Source organism: Fundulus heteroclitus, unplaced genomic scaffold (genome assembly GCF_011125445.2).
Source record: "Fundulus heteroclitus isolate FHET01 unplaced genomic scaffold, MU-UCD_Fhet_4.1 scaffold_130, whole genome shotgun sequence".
Taxonomy (NCBI): Eukaryota; Metazoa; Chordata; class Actinopteri; order Cyprinodontiformes; family Fundulidae; genus Fundulus; species Fundulus heteroclitus.
The window spans coordinates 485,005-505,513 of NW_023396542.1; the positions used below are offsets into that span (position 1 = coordinate 485,005).

At 43.0% G+C, this 20,509-nt stretch overlaps 1 protein-coding gene across 1 annotated transcript in view; it reads right to left on the reverse strand.

The window, feature by feature from the left end:
- Positions 1 to 114: 114 nt before the first annotated feature.
- Positions 115 to 20,509, reverse strand: part of LOC118558494 (serine/arginine repetitive matrix protein 2-like) — a 33,831-nt gene continuing 13,436 nt past the window's right edge. The window contains 15 exon segments of the mRNA XM_036129031.1: positions 115 to 2,067; positions 2,202 to 2,264; positions 2,554 to 2,973; positions 4,584 to 4,618; positions 4,702 to 4,848; positions 5,528 to 6,363; positions 7,904 to 7,962; positions 8,046 to 8,141; positions 8,243 to 8,377; positions 10,243 to 10,433; positions 10,533 to 10,807; positions 10,907 to 11,212; positions 11,298 to 11,336; positions 12,174 to 12,235; positions 14,434 to 16,552. Of these exon segments, the coding sequence (XP_035984924.1) occupies positions 115 to 2,067; positions 2,202 to 2,264; positions 2,554 to 2,973; positions 4,584 to 4,618; positions 4,702 to 4,848; positions 5,528 to 6,363; positions 7,904 to 7,962; positions 8,046 to 8,141; positions 8,243 to 8,377; positions 10,243 to 10,433; positions 10,533 to 10,807; positions 10,907 to 11,212; positions 11,298 to 11,336; positions 12,174 to 12,235; positions 14,434 to 16,552 (6,736 nt within the window).

The following is a 20,509-nucleotide window of genomic DNA, read 5'->3' on the forward strand; positions in this document are numbered from 1 at the left end:
TTTTTTTACCCGTTCTATTGTCTTTCTTTGCCTTCCCTCCTCGGGGTTTTCGTTGTGGGCTCGACGAGCTCGCCCTCGGACAGCATCCAGTATTCATAGTAAGCCTCCCTTCGCTTACGTGCCTTGGTCAGTCTTCTTTGTCGGTGTGCTTTCCTTCGGAGGAACGCTAGCTTCTGTTTGTGGAGGTTTGTCTCTGTCCTTTTCCTGGGAGTCTCTGGCCGGTGTGGGTCGTCTTCTTGCGGGGGCTTGTCTTCCTTCTTTGGCGTATTTTCTTCCGCCTTCTCAGAAACGACTTCTTTTTTCTTCTCGGGTAGATCTCGTCACAACCGATCTGTCGGCGGAACCCTTCTCCTTCGCGGCGTCCAGTTTCCCTTCTCTGTCACCCTTTTCTACAGGGGTTGGCGTCTTTTCAGCGTTTTTGTGTCCTCTAGCCGACCGTCTCCTGCCAGAACTTTCCGTGGCTGGGGTCTCTTGGACCGAATCGTCCTCGATTGAGTCCACGACCTCATACACTACATCCTCAAAATCCTCCCGGCCCTCCTTCTCTGCCTTGACGTCTTTTGGTCGTGTTGCTTGCTTGCTGGGTGTTTTCTCCAATTTCTTTGTCGACTGTTCCTTCTCTTCACTTTTAGATGTTCTGCCCCTTGAGCGACCTTGTCTGGTCGCTCTGTTATCTCCAGAGGGTGTGGCACCTTCTTTCTTAGTTAGTTCCTTCTTCTTGGTCTCCGATCCTGTCTCGGCTGTTGACGGCTGATCCTCCAACGAGTCGATTACTTGGTAAACATCCTCCTCTGAAGGCTCGTCGTCTGCTTTAGTCCGTAGGTCAGAGGGACCCACAGGTTTCTGGTCTTTTAGAGTGTCTTTGTTTTCAAGAGGTCGGCCTTCTTCGTTGGAGATTTGACCAACCTCTTTAGAGGTTTCACAGACCTTCTCAGCTAAAAGGATCTCATCCTCATTTGGCGCATCCTCACTGGTCACTTGATCTCTAGCAGACGTGCCTCTGACTGATGGTCCTTCAGGACCTTTAGTCTCATCGTTTTCAGAAACCTGCGTCCTGGAGGGACCATCATCTCCGTCATCAGCCGTAGCTGACTGGTCCTCCGTCTCCATTTCATTGCATTCGTCAGAATGGGTTTTGTCCTTATCAGCACTTTCCAACCCCTGAAGGCCTCCTGGATGAATGAGCCGGTCCTGCTCGGGTCCAGGTGTTTGGGTTTCAGTTCTTCTGTCTTGGTTGTCCTCATCTTTCTGTTCTTCTTTTTCATTGAGGGAATCAAGGACTTGGTCGTTCTCGTTCTGTCCAATCTCCTCCTCTGTGCTTTTGCTCTCCATTTCCTTTTTCGTCTCCTTCACTTCTCTGCCAGATTCATCTTTAAGATCCGCCTCCTGGCTCTGGATCTGTAGGCCCCGTCCCTCAGCAGGTTGACTCTTCTCCGTTTTCGCTTTCATCTCTGACTCAACAGTATTTGCAGCACGGCTCTCTACTGGCACCTTGTGGTCAGGCTTTGCCGCTGCACTCTTGGTAGGTTTTACAGCCTTTTTCTGTGCCTGCTGAGTTCCTGCAGATGGCTTGACGGCTGCTGCCGAGGAGCGGGTGCTTGGACCCGAGGAGGCGGGTTCTGATGGTCTCGTGGGAGGCTTTCTCTTGCTCGACTGAGCTTTCTGACCAGAGGAAGGTGGAGTTTCTACAGCCTTAGGATGAGTGGAGAGAGGAGTTTTTCCACCGCTGGCAGATGAGGTTGTGGTTTCAGATTTGTCGAGTTCAGAGGAGCGAGTTTGCTTGTTCTCCGGCACAGAAGTGGAAATTAAAGACGCGCCGCCTTTTACAGACGTGGACGAGGAAGAGGCTGGGCTCTCGCAGTCTTCTGTAGAAGCTGCCGCGGCCTTTCTGGTGGCGGAGGACACGTCGGTGCTCTGCCCCTCCGTTTCCTCTGATGAAGAGCAGGTCTCTTCCACAGCCGTTTCCTCCATGTCTTCGCTTATCTCGTCAACAGTCACAAAGTCTCCAAAGCTAAAGTCGAGCTCATCAAAACGACTGAAACGACGACACTCATCTTCGCTCTCATCCTGTGTGGAGAAGAGACAAAATCATTTGGGTCACAATAATAGAGGCGAAATCTCAAATGTTAGCCATTTTTAGCAAAAAACTAATTAATACAATTACGGAGAATACAAACCACAAATACAAAGATGATTTTTACCTTTGTGGGTGATGCGTTTTCCTCCTCTATACCTTCAGAGGTTGTTTTGCTTGTGGTGTCACTCTAAAAGGCAACGATTAATAAAAAAAAATTTAAATACAGCTTTCAGGCTTTAAAGCACATTTAGAGGATGATTCAATTTAGCTGCAGCAGACCTATATCAGCTGTTGGGTTCAGAAAAAAAAAGCAGCTTTATGGTGAAAGCACTAAAGAAAATGTATTTTACTAAACCGGGGTTCAAATTCTGACACCAGGTCAAATCGTATTATTGAACTATCCGTTTTCTACAGGATTGCTGCATTAGCGGTATAGCACACGTTAATATGCGGATGCAATTTATAGCCATCCTCACCTCTTTATCCTCACTGGTTTTCTGGCCTTTTTTAAGCCTGTGCTCACGAAGAGCAGCTGTGATGGCCTTAAAAATGTCTTCATCGATGTGAGGAAGCTCTGCATCATTTTCCTCAGATTTGTCTGAACCTGTGACCGACGCGGCGGTGGCGGTGGTGGACGGGGCAATGGGGGTTTGTTTTTCAGCAGCACTGACCGGAGCTCTTGGCGGCTGCTTTTTCTCGGCTTTCTTAACCGACTCACGAGAGACTGTCGGCTCTGCAACCACTTTTGTTTCATTTTTCACAGCCTTTGTATCAGAAACAGTAGATTCTGCTTTGACACAACGTAACGAGCTGTTTTCTGCAGACGCTGCTGGAGGTGGAGAGACTGGAGCACGGGTTTGTGTTTTCTCCTCACTATCTGGATGTCCTGAAGAAGGCTGTGGAGAAAAAAAACATCAGCAAGGTAATTTAGGCAGTAAGGATAAAGAAGGACAAACTAAACCCTTAAACCAACAAAGTAGCTAGGCAAGGCAAGGCAAGGCAAATTTATTTATATAGCACAATTCAGTACAAAGACAATGCAAAGTGCTTTACATGATTAAAATATAGCAAAATAAAACAGAATAAGAGCAAGTAGGAATAAAATATAGCTACGTTTACATGGACAAAAGTAATCAGATTAAAAATGCGTCATGTAAACAAACCGATCGAAATTAAATTGTAATCCGAATGAGAGAGGTGGCTTTCTATTCAAATCATTAAAAGAGCTCAAAATTGGTATTTATTCAGTAACGATTCAATTAGAAGCCAGTGCTGGTCCAGGCTAGGCGCTTGGAAGACAAACAAACTCGTATAATACGACTTTGTTTGCCATTTTTTGTTCTTCAGCAAAGACGGAAGTTCTTCTTCTGTGGTTTTCTTTAGATAACTGATCATGTGTTTACAGTGTTTATTCTAAATAAAGCCAGATGCATATAAACACACATTATGATTGGATTGATTGCATGCCCATAGAAACGGTACAATCAGATTATTTTTGTTTTCTAATGCGAATATATTTCAATCAGATTGTGAAATCTTGTGGCTAATCAGTCTTAACTTCATAAATTAGAACACTCCTGAGATTTCTAAGATCGCAATGTAAGCCTTTGGTGAAAGAGTCCAAGATCAGCTTTACGTCATACTAATATTTGTCTATTTTATTTAGGTTGAGGCAAGTTGTAAAATTGAGTTGCTAAATATTTTCAGGCAAACCCAGAAAAATAAAATGTAATGGGTGGAGATATTCTCCAATGCAGTTTTCAAGTTCAACAGGTTTAGTTGCAGTTTAATATTTGTGTTTTAATTTAAATATTTTACTGGTATAACAACCTGCTCAGTGACTACTGGCAAAATTTAGCAAATTTCCTCTAACCTGCTGCAATGAATCCACAGTTAATGAACCTAATGTGCATCCATCTATTCTACACTGCAAAAACGGATCTAAAAATAAGTAAAATGTTCTTAAAGTTAGTGTATTTGTCCTTGACTTGAGCAGGTAAATAAGATTATCTGCCAATGGGATGAGTATTTTGTCCCCTAAAATAAGATAATTAGACATCCTGCACTTGAAATAAGATGATGGAGATGAGTTGTTCCTATTTTAAGTGCAAAAATCTTATTCCATTGGCAAATCATGTTATTTACCTGCTCAAATCAAGGACAGACACACTCATTTTAAGAACGTTTTACTTATTTTAAGTTTCGTTTTTGCAGTGTAATATAAGCTCAGAAGCTCAAAATCAGCTTTAAAATATTCATAGTTGACATTATAGGACGAACTCCCTAACTCTTGCGCCACTGTCACCCCGGTAGAGATAAAAGTCACCTATGATTTAAAAAATCTGTGAAATATGTCAACCTTTTAAACTAATTTAAAAACGGAGGACCTCCATTCAACCTTAAGGCAGTTTAACCGGCATGCACGGCTAAACGCCGGCCTTCCTCCTGCCTACCAAAAACACGAAGGTCGGACGTTTGCTTCCACCTGTATTGCAAAAAGACTTACCAGAGAGGACGCGGCTGTTTCTCTCAATGTGCACTCTGTCAAAATAAATAAGTAAAAGATTTAGAAATGAAACAGAGGCCAAAATGAAGTAATGACATGTAGAAATTATTTTACAAACTTTTTTCTTCTTCTTGTGTCTCCTCGTCCTCCATCTTCTCGGTGACGGCTGCTCCGTCTGCAGGCTTTGCTTCGGCAGCTGCGGGTTCCTCCGACTTCACGGCTAAAACGGTGCCGGCAGGTTCTGCTGTCCGATGACTTTCTGCCTCTGTTACAGATCAGAGGACGTCAAATTAGTTCACACAAAGACAAAATTCCTTTATATAAAGTAACCTCTTCGGCCTCATGTGATTTTTGACAAATTAGTCTGCTTGTTTGTTCCGAGGATAAAGTGAAAGCCTTGTCCACATAAAAACAGACCAAATAAACCCTTTTTTATTGGATAACAATCACGCAAAACACTTTATAATTACAGAAAATAGCTTCACATAAGCAGAAACATCGAAAACAACCCTAAATTCTGCAGGAAAAAAATATCTGAAGCACTTTCGGTTTGGTTTTCTAAAGAAAAGGGATGTAAATTATCGTTTAGAGGTTCCTAAAATCCAGAGTTTGCATTGATGCGAGGCTGAAATGAGCCTCTTGCCCATCTATTTAACACTGTTTCCATATGGACAACAGCTAAAGGGTAAAAGGTGCTTCGTTGGGTTTATTGAACAGAGCATAGTTAGAAACAAATAGTCTTTCAGAAAGTGTAAAAGACATTTAAGATCTATTTCATGGGAAAAATATACAATTAAACATCTATTACACTCAAGTAAAAAAAAAAAAGCACATGGGTGAGTTTGTTTTAATTCCAGTCTCTATAAATCAATGTTTCGGCTGTCAAATATGCATAAAAAGTGCCCAAAAAAATATATATTTTTAACGTATTAATCATGACAAACCTTCCTGCTTCGTCTCCGTCTTCGCTGGACACTTTTGTTGCTCTGTTTTCGTCTTCAACTTTTCTGCAGGGGATTCAGATTTTGGCTGCTGGACCGGAGACGCGTCTTTCACAGGCCTTTCTTCAGCTTTCACGGTGGTTTGCAGAGGCCGGGGCGGATCGTTAGACGTTTTAGGCGCAGAGACGCGTGGCGGGGTTTTAACGCTAGCTGCTGGTTTGGCCGAAGTTTCCAAAAGTGTCTCTTTGGACTCGACCGAACTCACAACTTCCACGGTTTCTGCAGGTGCGGTCACTCCAGCTTCAACTTCTTCCACTTTGGTTCCTGCGGTATCCCCTTCGCCGCGTCCTTCTGCTTGCATCTTTTCAGACGCTGCTGCGTTCTCCGGAGCCAAGCAGGCCTCTTTGCCTTCAGATGAAGCTCCAGGCTTGGACTTCAATTCCTTTAAAGCCAAGGTGTCTGGTTGGGTTTCAGCTTTCTCCGTGTTGGTGGACGTTTCTGATTCAGGAGCCAGGTCCTTCGCCTGAGTAGCAACCACCTTCCCTCGATCTCTCTCACCTGCAGCTGGGGCCGACTGCTTTAGGACCTTAGCTGCCTCGCTAGGAGCATTAGCAGATTTCGGATCATCACGTCCAGCTTTTTGTTCGACCGACTTCGCTGCATTCTTTCCACCCATGTTAGATTTTTTCCCAGCGACCCCCTTGGCAGGAACACCCTTGGCTTTTGTGACCTGTTTGCCTGTTGCTGTGTTTTTAGCCCCAGATGTTCCAGGTGTTTTAACTCCTCCAGCGGGGGAGGATTTTGCCTTCTGGGATTTTGCTCTGGACTCAGCTAACTTTCTGTGAAGAAAACACACACAGGGGATAAAGTAAACATATAGGTTTGAGTGTTGTTGTTTTTTTAGGGCTGGAGGATATAGATAAAAGCATATTGATAAAGTAGAAATCTTTTTGATCGACATCGATAATTATCAACAAATTCAAAACATATTTTAAGTGCAGCCTTGACCGTTTTATGCTCTTGCTCAGCGACAGACACACAAACACTGAATTAAAACTCAACCAAACTCAACCAACCTTTTACCAAAACTACAAGTTTTTAAAAAAAGAAAGAAGAACGCATGCTCTCTGAACTCTTTGAAGGGGGCGGAGCTTGGTTCCTGAGTCTGCGTTGTGATTGGTTGTGAGGATGTAATGACTGTAATATTAACCTACATGATAGGCTAGAATGCAAAAGGAAGGAAATTCTACTGAACTTTTAATTGACCCTTTTTCTATCATCGATATACGGCTATTGATCGATATATATCGTTATTGAATTATCGTCCAGCCCTAGTGTTTTCCCTTTTTTCTTTTTTTAGGCCAACTAAAAATATAAACAGCCAACCAAAACATCATAACGCATAGTAGAACCTGGTTAAGCATGAAATAAACTATGGCATCAAATTTAGGGAAACGCAATGGCAACCTTTCTTTTTATTAAATACGACCACCGGCACTTTATTAGGCGCAGGTTCGACAGGTTCTGTGCCGGCACGAGTGGCGCTCGCTGCTGTACACTGTGACTTGTTGTTTTTATTAGCCCTGACCCTGTTCGCCTATTCTGCTTTGGCGCCAGCAAGACATTTTATAACGACGCAACTTTCTCTCCTTTTAGACTACCTGATAATCTACTTTATGAAAATCCCAGTGAATCAGCAGGATCTGAAATACTCAAATTAGCTCAATGTGTCAAAAAAAAACGCCTTAGCGAGGTGAAAGACACAAAGCCGCTCTTCCATACCCGTTCTGACGCTCGCCTGGAACTTAAACCACTTTCCATCAAGAGATTCGCTGATTGACAGTTTGTGTTAACAAGTACACTGCAAAAACGGATCTAAAAGCTTCAAGTAAAATGTTCTTAAAATTTGTGTTTTTGTCCTAGATTTGAGCAGGTAAATAAATATTATCTGCCAATGGAATGAGTATTTTGACCCCTAAACTAAGATAATTAGATAAACTGCACTTGAAATAAGATGATAGAGATGAGTTGTTCCTGTTTTATGTGCAAAAATCTTATTCCATTGGCAGATAATCTTATTTACCTGCTCAAATCAAGGACAGATACACTCATTTTAAGAAAATATTACTTATTTTTAGTTCTGTTTTTGCAGTGTAGCTAAGCAAGAGAGCTAATAAAGTGGCCAGTAAATGTTCATCACGATGGGAATTACCTCCAGAACATAAAAGACAGCACATTTTTCCAAATATGTTAGCTAATTTTATGCTATGGTTATTGTTGGAACCTAAAAATTTACTAGGGTAGTCCAGATTTAGCAACTAACCTGCCGAAAAACTACATTAGCCTTGAAGCTTTGATGCAGTTTGAGGCAAAACTTACTTCCGTAAAGCCGCCTGCTGCTCCTTTGTCAAGAGAGGTTTGATGGAGGAAGCGGCGCTCTATAAATAAATCAGATACATTTCTGAATCTGCTCAGTTATTGAGAGGGTGAAATCAGTGTAGTAAAAGAGAAGGTGAATTACCATTTTGTCAACATAGACAGTCAATCCCTTTACTTGGAAGCTTCGCAGCCTCTTCAGTTTCTCTGCGTCTTCCTCTTTCTCAAACTGCACGACTCCCTACACGTACGAACAATAAACACAGATGTGCACAAGTCAGATCCTGCATTATCTCACCAGAAAGCAATGGAAAGATACTGTATCTGAATGACACTACAAACCCTTAGCGTAGTTCTGCACAACACCAGGTCTCTGACTTCTCCGAACCTCGCTGTGGCGTTGATAATGTCAGTATGGGATAGAAAAGTAGAAACACTAGAGAGCCTCACTTTGTCAGGAGACAAGGGTTCAGAAGCCTGAATAAACAGAAAGATAAAATAAAGGCTTTAAAAGTTTATTAAAGTTTTTTTATACAGAACTTTTCAGTAACAAGATGATTCAAAGTGCTGTACATGACCAGAAAACATTCCAGAGGCAAAATTATCTGCCTCATTGTTTATTTATTCACTGTGTTCCGGCCAGGCGGCTAACGCTAACGATAGCCTAGCATGCTAATACATGGATGCCGTGTGTTGTTATCCGCTATGGAGACAGAAAGCAACGGGCAAAAAGCGGCACAGAGAAAGAGACCTAAACTTTTAAAGATGTAAGGACACTTTAAGTTTAACAGAAAACTGCAGCGCTGCTTGACTGCTGAATGAGAATAAGTTTAAGAGCAGATTCCACTACAAACCTGCACAGACGCATCAGAGCCGTCAATTTAGAGGAGAGTTTGGTTCTGGTTCTGTTCAGTGGATGTCTTGGCAGTTGTGCAACAAAAAAGTTTGACTAAAATATTACATTTACATACATAAACGTTTTTTCCCCTACATTTTTACCTTCAACACTTAATTTTTATCTGAAATGGACTGATTATCTATTAATAATAGCATCGGTTTTTTTTTTTGTCCTCTTCTGCTGTACAGCTTAACTTTAAATTTAGCTTTTTTTAATATTAATTCATCTTGTGTGTAAGCCTGGCGTCTAGGCCCACCTGTTTTCGCGACTGTTACACCAGAATTTCCCCACTATGGGACAGTAAAGGTGTTTCTATTATATTAAACATAGCTAACAATAGTTTGAAAAAAGGCAGTATTTATTATGCTTGAATTAAAATGAGGTGTTTTGCTCTTTGATGAATGTGTAATTATTTAATTGTCTATTTGTAGACTAAAAAACTAAGAGTTTATCTTGGCCCTGAAGTTAAACTCTAGAAGAGTTCTGTTTTATACACTGGGAAAACGGAACAAAAAATGAATAAAAAATTCTTGAAATTAATGTATTTGGCCTTCATCTGAGCAGGCAAATAAGATTATATGCCAATGGGATGGGATTTTTGCACTTAAAATGGGAACAACTCATCTCCATCATCTTATTTCAAGTGCAGTAAATCTAATTATCTTATTCTAGGGGTAAAAATACTCCTTTCACTTGCAGATAAGATTATTTACCTTCTCAAATCCAGTAAATTTATTCAGTAAAAACCCATGTCCTGTACTTATGGAACCATTGTTTATCCTGCACTTGCTGCTGTTGCACTTCTGGTTAGACCTAAACTGCATTTCGTTGCCACCTGTACCTGTGTAATGACAATAAAGTTGAATCTAATCTAATCTAAAAATGCAGTCATTTCAAGAAACTTTTACTAATTTTCAGTTCCATTTTTGCAGTGTATGAATAAAATTATGCCCCTTTTAATCTAAAAACGTCCAGAAAGTAACGTACAAGTCAAACTTTATGATTTTTTTTTTTTTGTTTTCACTACAGAGGTATCCGCGCCGATGTTTAGTCAGCCAGAAAGGGCTGAACTTTTAAAAATTTGATCTTAGACCATTTTAGCTGCAGATTTATCCTTGTTATTCAAAGAAATGGTATTATTTGCTAATTAGCATACCAATGCAATAGCATTAGCATTAGCTTCCCTTTCATTCTATTACTCATAAAATGAGCTTAAGTAATTATGTGAAAAATCTGCACTGTCATTTTTTTTATCCCGACTACTTGATTAATCATCACAATAATCAATTACTAAAATAATCGTTTAGGACAGCCTTAGTTTTAAGTAACAAGAACTGCTGGTTTGTCATTGCTTACGTCTGTCTGTTGGTTTCACAGGAGGGTCAGAATAAAGTGTTGCACTGATAAACCGAGCCGTCATATCAACTTGTCAAATTATACCAACCGGAGGAATCAGCGAAGAGCTTGTCGCGGTCTTGGGGCGGCTGGTCGTGGCTTTAGTTGCTTTAGTGGACGTCTTCTTCTCTGTGCTGGAGGAGGAGGAGGACTTCATCTTAGCCAGCTCAGCCAGTAATGCAGGAGCCAGAGTTTTAACCATGGCCTCCAGGTCAGATGTCTTGGACAGAGACTGAACAGCTGGAGCAACAAAAGAGTTTTTTTATTTTTTTATTTCTAAGAGTAAATGTACCAGTGAATTAAAAGCTGAAGGTAGAGAATGTTAGACGTTCTTCAAACCTGTTGTTTCCAGCAGCCTCTTAGCTAGCCTGTCGGCACTCCTGGACCTCGTACGCTGAGGCTCTGGCCTCTCTGCAGACGACCGCCGTTCACGGCTCCTCCGCGGTGACGAGCGTTTCTCATCACTTCTTCTTGGAGACGGTCGACGCTCGAGACTTCTCCTCGGCGGGGACCATTTGGCTTCCCTCTTCCTGGGTGGGGATCGCCTCTCGTAACTCCTTGAACGCGAGCGGTGGCGAGACGAGGTGGGGCGTTCGTAGGAACGAGAGCGAGACCTAAAAGAAAAAGGAAACAAAAATTCACAAACGAACTGTTTTTTAAACTTGCACGGCACAGGAGAGAAACATTCGGTTTGCTTTTTAAAAAGAAGAGACCTGCGAGAGTGTCTGGAGGCGTACGGCGATCTGCTGCTTCGTGCCTCTCTTTGACCTTGATGGCGTTGGGGACTACGAGATCGAGAACGGCTGCTCCATTTTTGCCTTTTGCTCTCCGAGCCGTAGTGGCGGGGCGGACTGCGCGATCGAGAGCGGCTGAATTGTTTTTCCTTTCCATCGTCCGACCCACGCTGGCGGCGAGGGCTGGCCGAACGGGAACGAGCCTCATATGCGGTCTTCTGGTGACGGTTCTGCAAATTCTGGCCATGAGTCGCGGGTGAGGGTTGGCCACCTTGACCCGGAGCGCTGCAGGGAACCGCGACAAAGTAAGATCAGAGGGCGTCTAGGTCATAACTGTGAACGCGATCCATCCGCAGACGTTCTGGGTTACCTCAACAGATCTAGTGTGTTCCCATCCCAGTCTGGATATCTGTGGAGGAAAAAGAGACAGGAGGGTTGCTGCGTTAAGACAGAAACAAACGCGAGGGACGACTTAGAAGGAGCAGAGAGACAAAAAGGGGCTTAGACTTGCAGAAAAAGTCTTACAGTCAGAGCTCTAACGTAGACGGTTGGGTCTAGAACCTTTATCTACGGGACACCGGCTTTACCCACAAACCACAGGCCGCACCAACAAGGTATCTCAAGTGTTTTAGCCACTCTTCTCTTTTTCTAATTAAAACCTATTTCTGTATGTGCGAGTGTTTTCCCACCCTTTACACTTACAATGGCAAAGAAAGAGCGACTGTAATGGCGGCTACACCTTCCTGTCCGTGTCGTCCCACCTCCTCCCATCAGCTGTACAGCTACACATTCAACTTTAACCCGTTCAAAGCCAAATCCCCATGCTAACGTAGACCGTTCAAAGTAATAAAAAGCAGTGCACTTGAAAGCTGTTGAGATTGGGACTGAGTTGGTATCAGCAAATCCACAATCTGGGGAGAAAATATTCTGACTGGGTCGTCCCTGAGAGAGGAGGATCCTTTCTACTTTATAGAGGAACAGGAAATTATTATTTTGTGTACCCTACTAAAAAAAGTAGGGTACACAAAAACATTTAAGCTCATTTAAGGTCATACATTTGAATTCACAATCTACATTTCTGCCTTCTGGGTTGTTTTTCTTTGTGGTATTAACTGATTTACGATCAACTTTATACAATTTAAGCAGTTTTATGTTCCGGTTTGTCAAGTTCAAGTACCCAGTGCTGATCAAACCTGCTCCAGTAAATGGGGTTATGGGGTAAAAGCAAAGGTAAACAGAAACTCACTGTCCTCTCAGCAGTTTGCAGCTCTCAAGATGAAGGCTGGTGTTCTGGTGGGAGAGCCAGTCCTATTCAGAACCACAGACAGATGCATTAAAACTCGTTAAGAATTTCAATCAACTCGCCACTCATTAAGACTTACAATTATTAAGACTTACAATTAACTCACTGCTCATTAAGACTTAGTTATTAATTACAATTAACTCGCCGCTCATTAAGAATTACAATTATTAAGAATTACAATTACCTCGCCGCTCATTAAGAGTTACAATTAAGAATTAGTGGCAAGATAACTGTAATTAACACTTAAAATTATTAAGAATTACAATTAACTCGCCACTCATTAAGAATTACAATTATTAAGAATTACAATTACATCGCCGCTCATTAAGAGTTACAATTAAGAATTACACTTAACTTGCCACTCATTAAGACTTAAAATTAAGAATTACAATTACCTCGCTGCTCATTAAGAATTACAATTACCTCGCTGCTTATTAAGAGTTACAATTAAGAATTACAGTTATCTTGCCACTAATTAAGACTTAAAATTATTAAGAATTACAATTACCTCGCTGGTCATTAAGCGTTACAATTAATAATTACAATTAACTCGCCGCTCATTAAGAGTTACAATTATTAAGAGTTACAATTACCTTGCTGCTCATTAAGAGTTACAATTAAGAATTACAGTTATCTTGCCACTAATTAAGACTTAAAATGATTAAGAGTTACAATTACCTCGCTGCTCATTAAGACTTACAATCAACTCTGCAAAACATTCACAAGGGAACTCTGGCAAATCTTTAGATTCTCAAATACTTTTGCGCAAAGTTCAGACAATAAAACAGCAATTTTCCAATGATTACTATAGAGAGAAAAAAAAACATACAGAAAGAAATGCATGGCAAAAAAAACTCACGGCCTTTTATGAACCCAGATCCCTATTTAAAAAAACATAATTACACATCTTAAATGTAAAAGTAAAATCTTTTATCATAAACAGTATTTTCACAGATTTTAACAAAAAAAAACAAAGTTTTCAGGAAGTTCCACCGTCGTCCTCTTCGGTCTTCCAGGTCTTGAAAAACGTCAAGAAGTTTCCAGGAACGTTGAAATGCTCGGATCAAGAGACGCAGAAAAAAGAAAAAAAAGAGAAACATCCACCCGGGTGCCTTTGCAGCTTGAGACAAATGGATGCTGCAGAGAAGAAAATCAGCTTTTCCACACAAACTGAGACACAAAACATGACTGTGTGCCCTTTGTGGGCTAGAAGGTTTCAAAGTAAACGAATAAGTTTGTCTGAAAGTAATCAGAGAAGAAAGCGAGGCCTGGTTAAAGAAGCAAAGATGTCAGATAAAACTAACCAAAAAGGAGTAAAAAAATGTTTCTCCTAAAGCTACAAAAACAAAACCTTCTGCATGTTGATACCTCCCACAGATCCTGTAGCTGAGCAGAGGCATTGTTCCTGTCAACGTCCAATAAAACCACTGATTTCACATGTAGATTATACAGAAATCATGAGTAACTTGGTGCTGCTTATAGACATTTATCAATCTAATACAAATATTACCTTACTGGTTTTAGGTCTACAAACTACCGTTGTTGCAAATCCCACACAGGCACCCCAAAAACAAAAACAGCTCTTTAAACATAACCTTTAGTTTGAAACATGAAGTCTGGACAATAATTCCCAAAACTCATAATTCACAGCAGCTCCTGTTTCATTACAGTCTAGTTTCTGTTAAACAGAGACATGTTGACACGCCAGTGTTGTAGTCAAGTCACTATGCCTCGAGTCCGAGTCCATGTTCGAGTCTCCAGTGTTCAAGTCCGAGTCAAATCCAAGTCATTAAAAAAAATCTGAGTCGAGTCCGAGTCACTATTGATCCAAGTCGAGTCCAAGTTCCGCACTAAAGTAAGCATAGCCTACATGTTTTTAAACTAAAAAAAAAATCCACACTCCACCACATTGCACTAATAATTTAGATATTAAAATCATACACCAAATAATATTCTAATGACATATTAAAATTATAGCCTAATCATATAAAAAAAAGTCAAGTCTTTTTCTCGATTTCTGAGTCAGAATGATCTGAATGTAGGAGTCCGAGTCGAAGTTCGAGTCATCAGCGCTCAAGTCCAAGTCCAAGTCACGAGGCTCTAAATTTAGCTAATGACTCGGACTCGAGTCCTACAACACTGTGACACGCAGCAGCAGCAGCTTCCTAAACATAATGAGAACAATCTGGAGGCTTCCACTCACCTTCATATCTTTACATTCTTTCATACAAAGACAACAGGTATGAGGAAATGCTCTCGGCGTGGCCGCCGTGTAGTCTTGCATCATGGCGCTCGTCGGCAGCTTGCAGAGACCCATCTTCGGCCCCCTGGCGGCTGGAGGCGGGGCGCTGGGAGCGGCGACCATGCGTCCCGCCGCCGGCGAAGGGAGAGCGGGACGGATGGGGATAAGGGTCGACGTAGCTGGCATCTGATTTCTGGGCTGCGCGGGTTTTGGAGCTTGCGGGAACAGCGGGAACGGCGGCCGGTGCTGCTGCGTTTGTGCCGGCGGCGGCGGCGGCGGCGGACGCTGCTGCCCTGCCGGTTTAATCGTCTGTTCGGGAACTTTCAACCCGGCCCCTTGGGCGTTGCTCTGATTCGCGCCGCGAGCGTCGTTTCTGTGAATGAGCACGAGGCCGGGCCGCCCAGGGTGGACTCCGCGAACTAAATTGCACGACGGGCTGGACGGCTGGGTCGCGGCGGGCGCCTGGGGGGCCGGCGCTGGTTGCTTCAGAGCTGAGGTCGGGGGGGCGCCGTCGGGCTTGCGCTGTCTCAAATCTGTGTACTTGCTCAGCAAGCCGAACGAGGGGAAAACCGGCTTTGAGGTCTGGTTATTCGACGGGTCGCTGCTTGACTGGGCCACAGAGCTCCTGGACGAGTCGACGCTCATCTGACCGCGAGGAGAGACGGGCGGTCCGGTTTTCAGCTCCGCCGCGCCCCTTAGCGGCGGCGGCTCTCTAGCGTGGCTCCTAGCGAACGGGTCCGCATACAGCGAACTCCCACCGGTCATAGCCGAGCTGCCGGCGGCTCTTCCGCCGTCTTCTCCGGCCCCCGTCGTGTATTTGCCGGTGTGCCCATAATCAATCACTTGACTCTGTTTGGGGACAGCGGATGATATTTGATCGGGAAGCAACCCCGGCCCCATGGAGGTAACCATCTTGTCCTTCTCCGCCGCGCCTCTGACACGCTGATCTTCACCGTAACCCTTCGGCTGACCCGAGCCCCTCTCCGCTTTCTCCGTTCGGATTTGCCTCAAGATGAAGGGCAGGTTCTCGGGCGTGATCTGGTCTTCGGGGAACGAGATCAGGTGTTCCAAGTCTTCCTTCTCCAGGCCAAAGTGCAACAGGATGTTCGAAGCCGACTCTGAGGTGTACTTGGGGCGAATGGCTTCCCGCGGAACCGCGGACTTAGCCGGCGTACTCATGTTGTATTTTCCCAGCCCAGGAGTAGACGGCGGGCGGTTTCCTTCGCCGGAGGCGCCGAACCCACTGTCGCCGCCGCCTTGAAAGCTGGAGGGAGCAGGCGAATACATGTTTGACGACTTTTCCTCTGAGGCGCGTTGGCAGATGGGCAACCAGTCCAGGCTGCTGCTACTGCTGTCCACACTGAAGGGTCTCTTTCCTTGAGCGGCCGGGGGCGTCAAATAGGAGGGCCTCCCGGTGTTTGACGAGGGAAACGTGTCTATTTGAACGTTGGAAAACTGGGAGTTTTGGTTTGGAGAACTTTGCATGGCCTCATCCCTAGCTCTGCTTATGTTCAAGTCCAAGCATCTGTCTATGTCCTCGTCTACCGTTATCTTACTCCTGTCGGGTCGGAAGTTCACTTGCAAAGACAGGAGGGACGGTATAGGTCCTCCGGGGGGCCCGCGGTTGAGGGAAGAAGATCCAGAAGAGCTGAAGCCGGGACCAGAGCCGGGGTGAGACGGCGGCCTCCGAGGGTCCCTCTCCATTTGTCCAGTGGAGCCTCCGTACGGCCCCTGGGGGGAAATCTGTTTACCAGGGGCAAAGGGATTAAACCTGGGATGCGACATGTTGTTGGCGATCTTCAGGAGGTTCAGGAGATTGATGGCCACAGCAGTCGGCGAAGGCGGCTTCGTGGGCAGGCAGGGCGCGGGGGCGTTGGCGTTTGCCGTCAGGTGTGCAGCACCGATTGCGAGAACATTGTTCATCTGCGTTAGCGCTAGCTGGGCCTTCAGATGGGCCAGCTGCAAAGACGCAGCTTGCCTTCCTGTCACCGGCGAGCTCCCAGGAAGCCCGCCGAGAAGTGGGCTCGTTAGGGGCCCAGGGGCAGGACACGGGGCACAATTCTCCAAAAGCAAAGAAAAGCTGAAAAGTTTAAAAGAACAAAGAAAGAGGTTAATGACTGGGCGCTAGACTGCAGCTCTGCAGCCCAATGAAATCCATCATTTGGAAGGCTCCTGCCCATTAGCCAACTCCTCTGTCAGCTACACAACACAATTTGCAGGTCTTGTTCGAATATGAATGCTGAATTAAAGACATGGTGCAGAAAAAAAAATTCACATAGTTTACGAGATCCAACTGAATATACATTTGTTTTCTTGGGACCAACAAATAAAGCAGTAACAAGGCAAAGCCCACTTGCCACACAGGATTCTGACCGGATGGAAAGAAAACGGTTTCATCTTTTCTCAGTTTAAAACAAAATGTAAAATTAAAATTGTATGCGCGTTTTCTTTTTCTTTTTGCAGCTAAGGAGAATTTGACGTAGGGTTGTCAAAATACTCTAAAAAGTATCGATACCCAAGCGCCGCATCCGGATACGACACTGATTTGGCATGATATTGATGCTAAATGTTTTAGCATACGAGGTAAACGAAGAAGGGAAACCCAAAGATCTTCACAAGCGTGGGAGCAAACGGGGCTTTAAAGTCAAGCAGCACAGCAAACTGGGCCAAACAACTCAAGGACGGACATCCTGGCCTTCATGGTGAATTCCGACATGTTAGTAAATGAGTAATATGTTTGATTATAATTAATAATTAAACATATTACTGATGTTAGTGCGGCCGGTGATCTGTATAAATGTTGTGAGTTTAGCCTTGGCTAGCATGCTACTATATTAGCGTTATATTAGGGTTATTTATTTTGCATTCCTTTGCACACTTATTTAACGAGCGTCTGTGATTCTGTTGAGAAAGATTGAAAAAGTTTTTAATAGTAATTAAATATTTTTTTATGCCTTTTAGATATTTGCCTTTTTTTAGTTATTTGTCCGTGAATATTTTCCTGGGTATCCATATCGAGTTTCAAATTTTTGTATTGTGACAACCCTAGTTTGACGTTATAGTCCGTTTTTAAGGAAGCTAATTAGGCCTTTGTTGCTTAACTGGAAGCTTTATAACTCCAAGAAATGCAACATAAACTTCCGAGGATGGGGATTTCCAATGTAAATGCTCTATTTAAAAAAGACCCGGTGGAACAACAATAAGCGATGGAGTTGTCGTAAACAAAGTCGAAGGCAAATGACAGTAAATGTTTCTTCTTTCAAGCATATTAAAGCACATTTGACAACAATTACATTTAGTTGTGATCTAAATCAGGGGGGGAAGTCTCCTAAACCACAAGAAGAGTATGCATTCGGTTGTGAAGGGTTCCCCCCCACATGGATTTTGATGCAGGCGTGCCAGCTTTACTCCACCTTCAGCAGATCAGAGGTCATAAAAACAAAACAAAAATTGCGGACTTTCAACAGAGATAGAGCGGCTGGATCTACATCTTCCTTGGATCGCCATGAGCTGCATTGCCCGTTGCCTTCTCCACTGGTTCTTCTGCGTCCCAGCGGCGTACCGGCGGGTTCTGCATCACAGGGAAGAAACGTCCGGCTTCAGGGCACAGGCGCCCCTTGGATGCACAATGTGCGTCAAGGACCAGCAGACAAGCTTCATTGGCAAGAATCTGTGTGTTTTTCGCTTAACTGAATCAAGAAAGTCAGCAGAAAGGCATTTTTGTTGGAGTCAATAAACACCAGATCACTGGAAATGGGCGACAACTCCTCCCACAGCCCATCAAGCAGGAGCTGGACTGGACAAGAGATGGGTGGATATAATAAATGCTGTGACAGAATACGTTTATAAAGAATATTTCAATACTAATCTGAGCTTATAGACACTATAACTCACAACAGTGCCACCAAAACAGTGTCAATTTCATTCTAAACAAATTAAAATCGCTGTTTGTTTTTTCTTTAATTTGTATTCTCTTCGTCTTTCCCAGTGGAGGAGGCGGTCCAGGCAGTCAGTGGAGGTGTCAGCGAAGAGATGGGCCCTCGGGTGGCCGTGGGGGGACAGCCGTCAGTCGTGGAGAGCCACTGCGCCGAGGAGACGCCAAGAAAGCTGGAGGAGCTGCTCAGCTGATGGGGAGGAAAGCGGGTCTCTGGGTCCGGCTGTCAGTCTCTGCTTTTTGACCTGAAATAGCCTATCTGCAGCACCAGCAACCCCCCACATAAGCGGAACTCAGGGGAGAATAATAAAAAAAAAAATCAAAGTGAAACCACGTCTCTGAAATACACATAATCGATTTGGCATTATTATTATATCGCAAGAGAATCCGTTTTTTTTCTACTTCTTCTTTTTACGCTTTTAATAAAATGTCGTACGGTGTAAGAGATATGTTTAACCTCCCGAGCAAAAGTCGTCATGTTTAATTTGCTAACTTCTGCCGAGGCCAGCCGGCCGGCCTGTGTCAACGGTTCCCGGACCGACTTGACACGGACAAACAGCGGCTTTCCCCTCGTCCGCCATCTTTGCATCAACATCGGGTACATACCACTCGTTATTGACGCGCAGCTTCCAGTTGGAACCAACTCGAAAAGGCTCCTCTGCTCGATTCAAGAGTTTGTTTGTTTGTTTTTTTGTTTGTTTTTTAGCTAACTCGATTAGCTTCTCCGAGCGTTAGCACGTAGCCAGGTGACTGAACAGACATGCGCAGAACGACGCGCCGCACTGCGCATTTCCGCCTTGGTTCGCCTCCAGCGTAAAAGCGCGAGCGCTGAAAAAACGGAAGTTGGAACGATAGTCTCTCAACGTTTGAACAGTATGCTAACTTTTCCTGCCATATGGGTAAATTAAATGCTACCTGACTGTTTTACAGTAACGCTTTCCCTGCATTATTATTATTTTATTTTTTTCTCTTCCTTCAAATTTTTATTGTGAATATAATGTAACATGCCCCTTTATGTATCTATTTATTGTCTTATAATGGAATTTTTATAGTAGTGTTTTATGTGTGAATGCAGTGTGACGCATAGTTTGGACTATGTAGCAGCCAGAGTCTGTAACCCAAATCAAATTTCCTTTGGGACAATAAAGTTAATCTAATCTAATCTATCTAAAAAATCTTACAACAGCTGTCCACATAAAGACACTCCTTCCCCGGTTTTTATTTGTTAGTAGGCTCGCCAGAAGGCGAAGACCTAATCACTAATAAGCAGAGGTGGGTAGAGTAGCCAAAAAATTGTACTCAAGTGAGAGTACCACTACTTCAACATATTTTTAGTCATGTAAAAGTTAAAATTAGTCAGCCAGGAAATTACTCAAGAGTAAAAAAGTATCCAGTAAGAAGGCTACTTAAGTACTGAGTTACTAATCATAACAGCTGACGACTTAATATTTATAAATTATGTAATCGGAGAGACAAAAATATAAGGTTATGCGCAAATTATGGTATTTTTAAGACAAACAATATCCAAATAATAACACAGTTAAACTTGAAATCAATACTTACAGCAGTTGATATAGTTATATAGTATGTTAGAACGGTGCAAATTACTTCCATTGATAATATCTACTGCATGTGACCTCCAAATGGCTCAATGAGTTCAGCAAATAGAAAATAACATTAAAACAAAAAAAGCTTGTGTACAAACATGAAGTCTCCCTTTAACATGAACTATAGGTTTTTGTCTCTCTGGTGCATTTTTGGTTAAAACAAGTCAGTTCTTTATTCATAAAGTTACTCGCAGTAGGTAGAGTTGGCAGACACTTTACTCAAGTATGAGTAGCGATACTTGAATAATAATGTAAAAGTAAAAGTAAAAAGTTCAGTGCAGTAAAATCATCCTAAAAGTACATTTTGCTGAAAATGTTACACAAGTAAATGTAACTGAGTAAATTAAACTAGTTTCTACCCACCTCTGCTAATAAGCGTCCCATAAGAAACAAAACATTATCTTTGAATTAATAAAGATGAAGGTCCTAAAATTACGTACAAGTGAGTGGATTACTGTCTTTTGTTTTAAACTAACAAAAATAATTTCTTCCAATG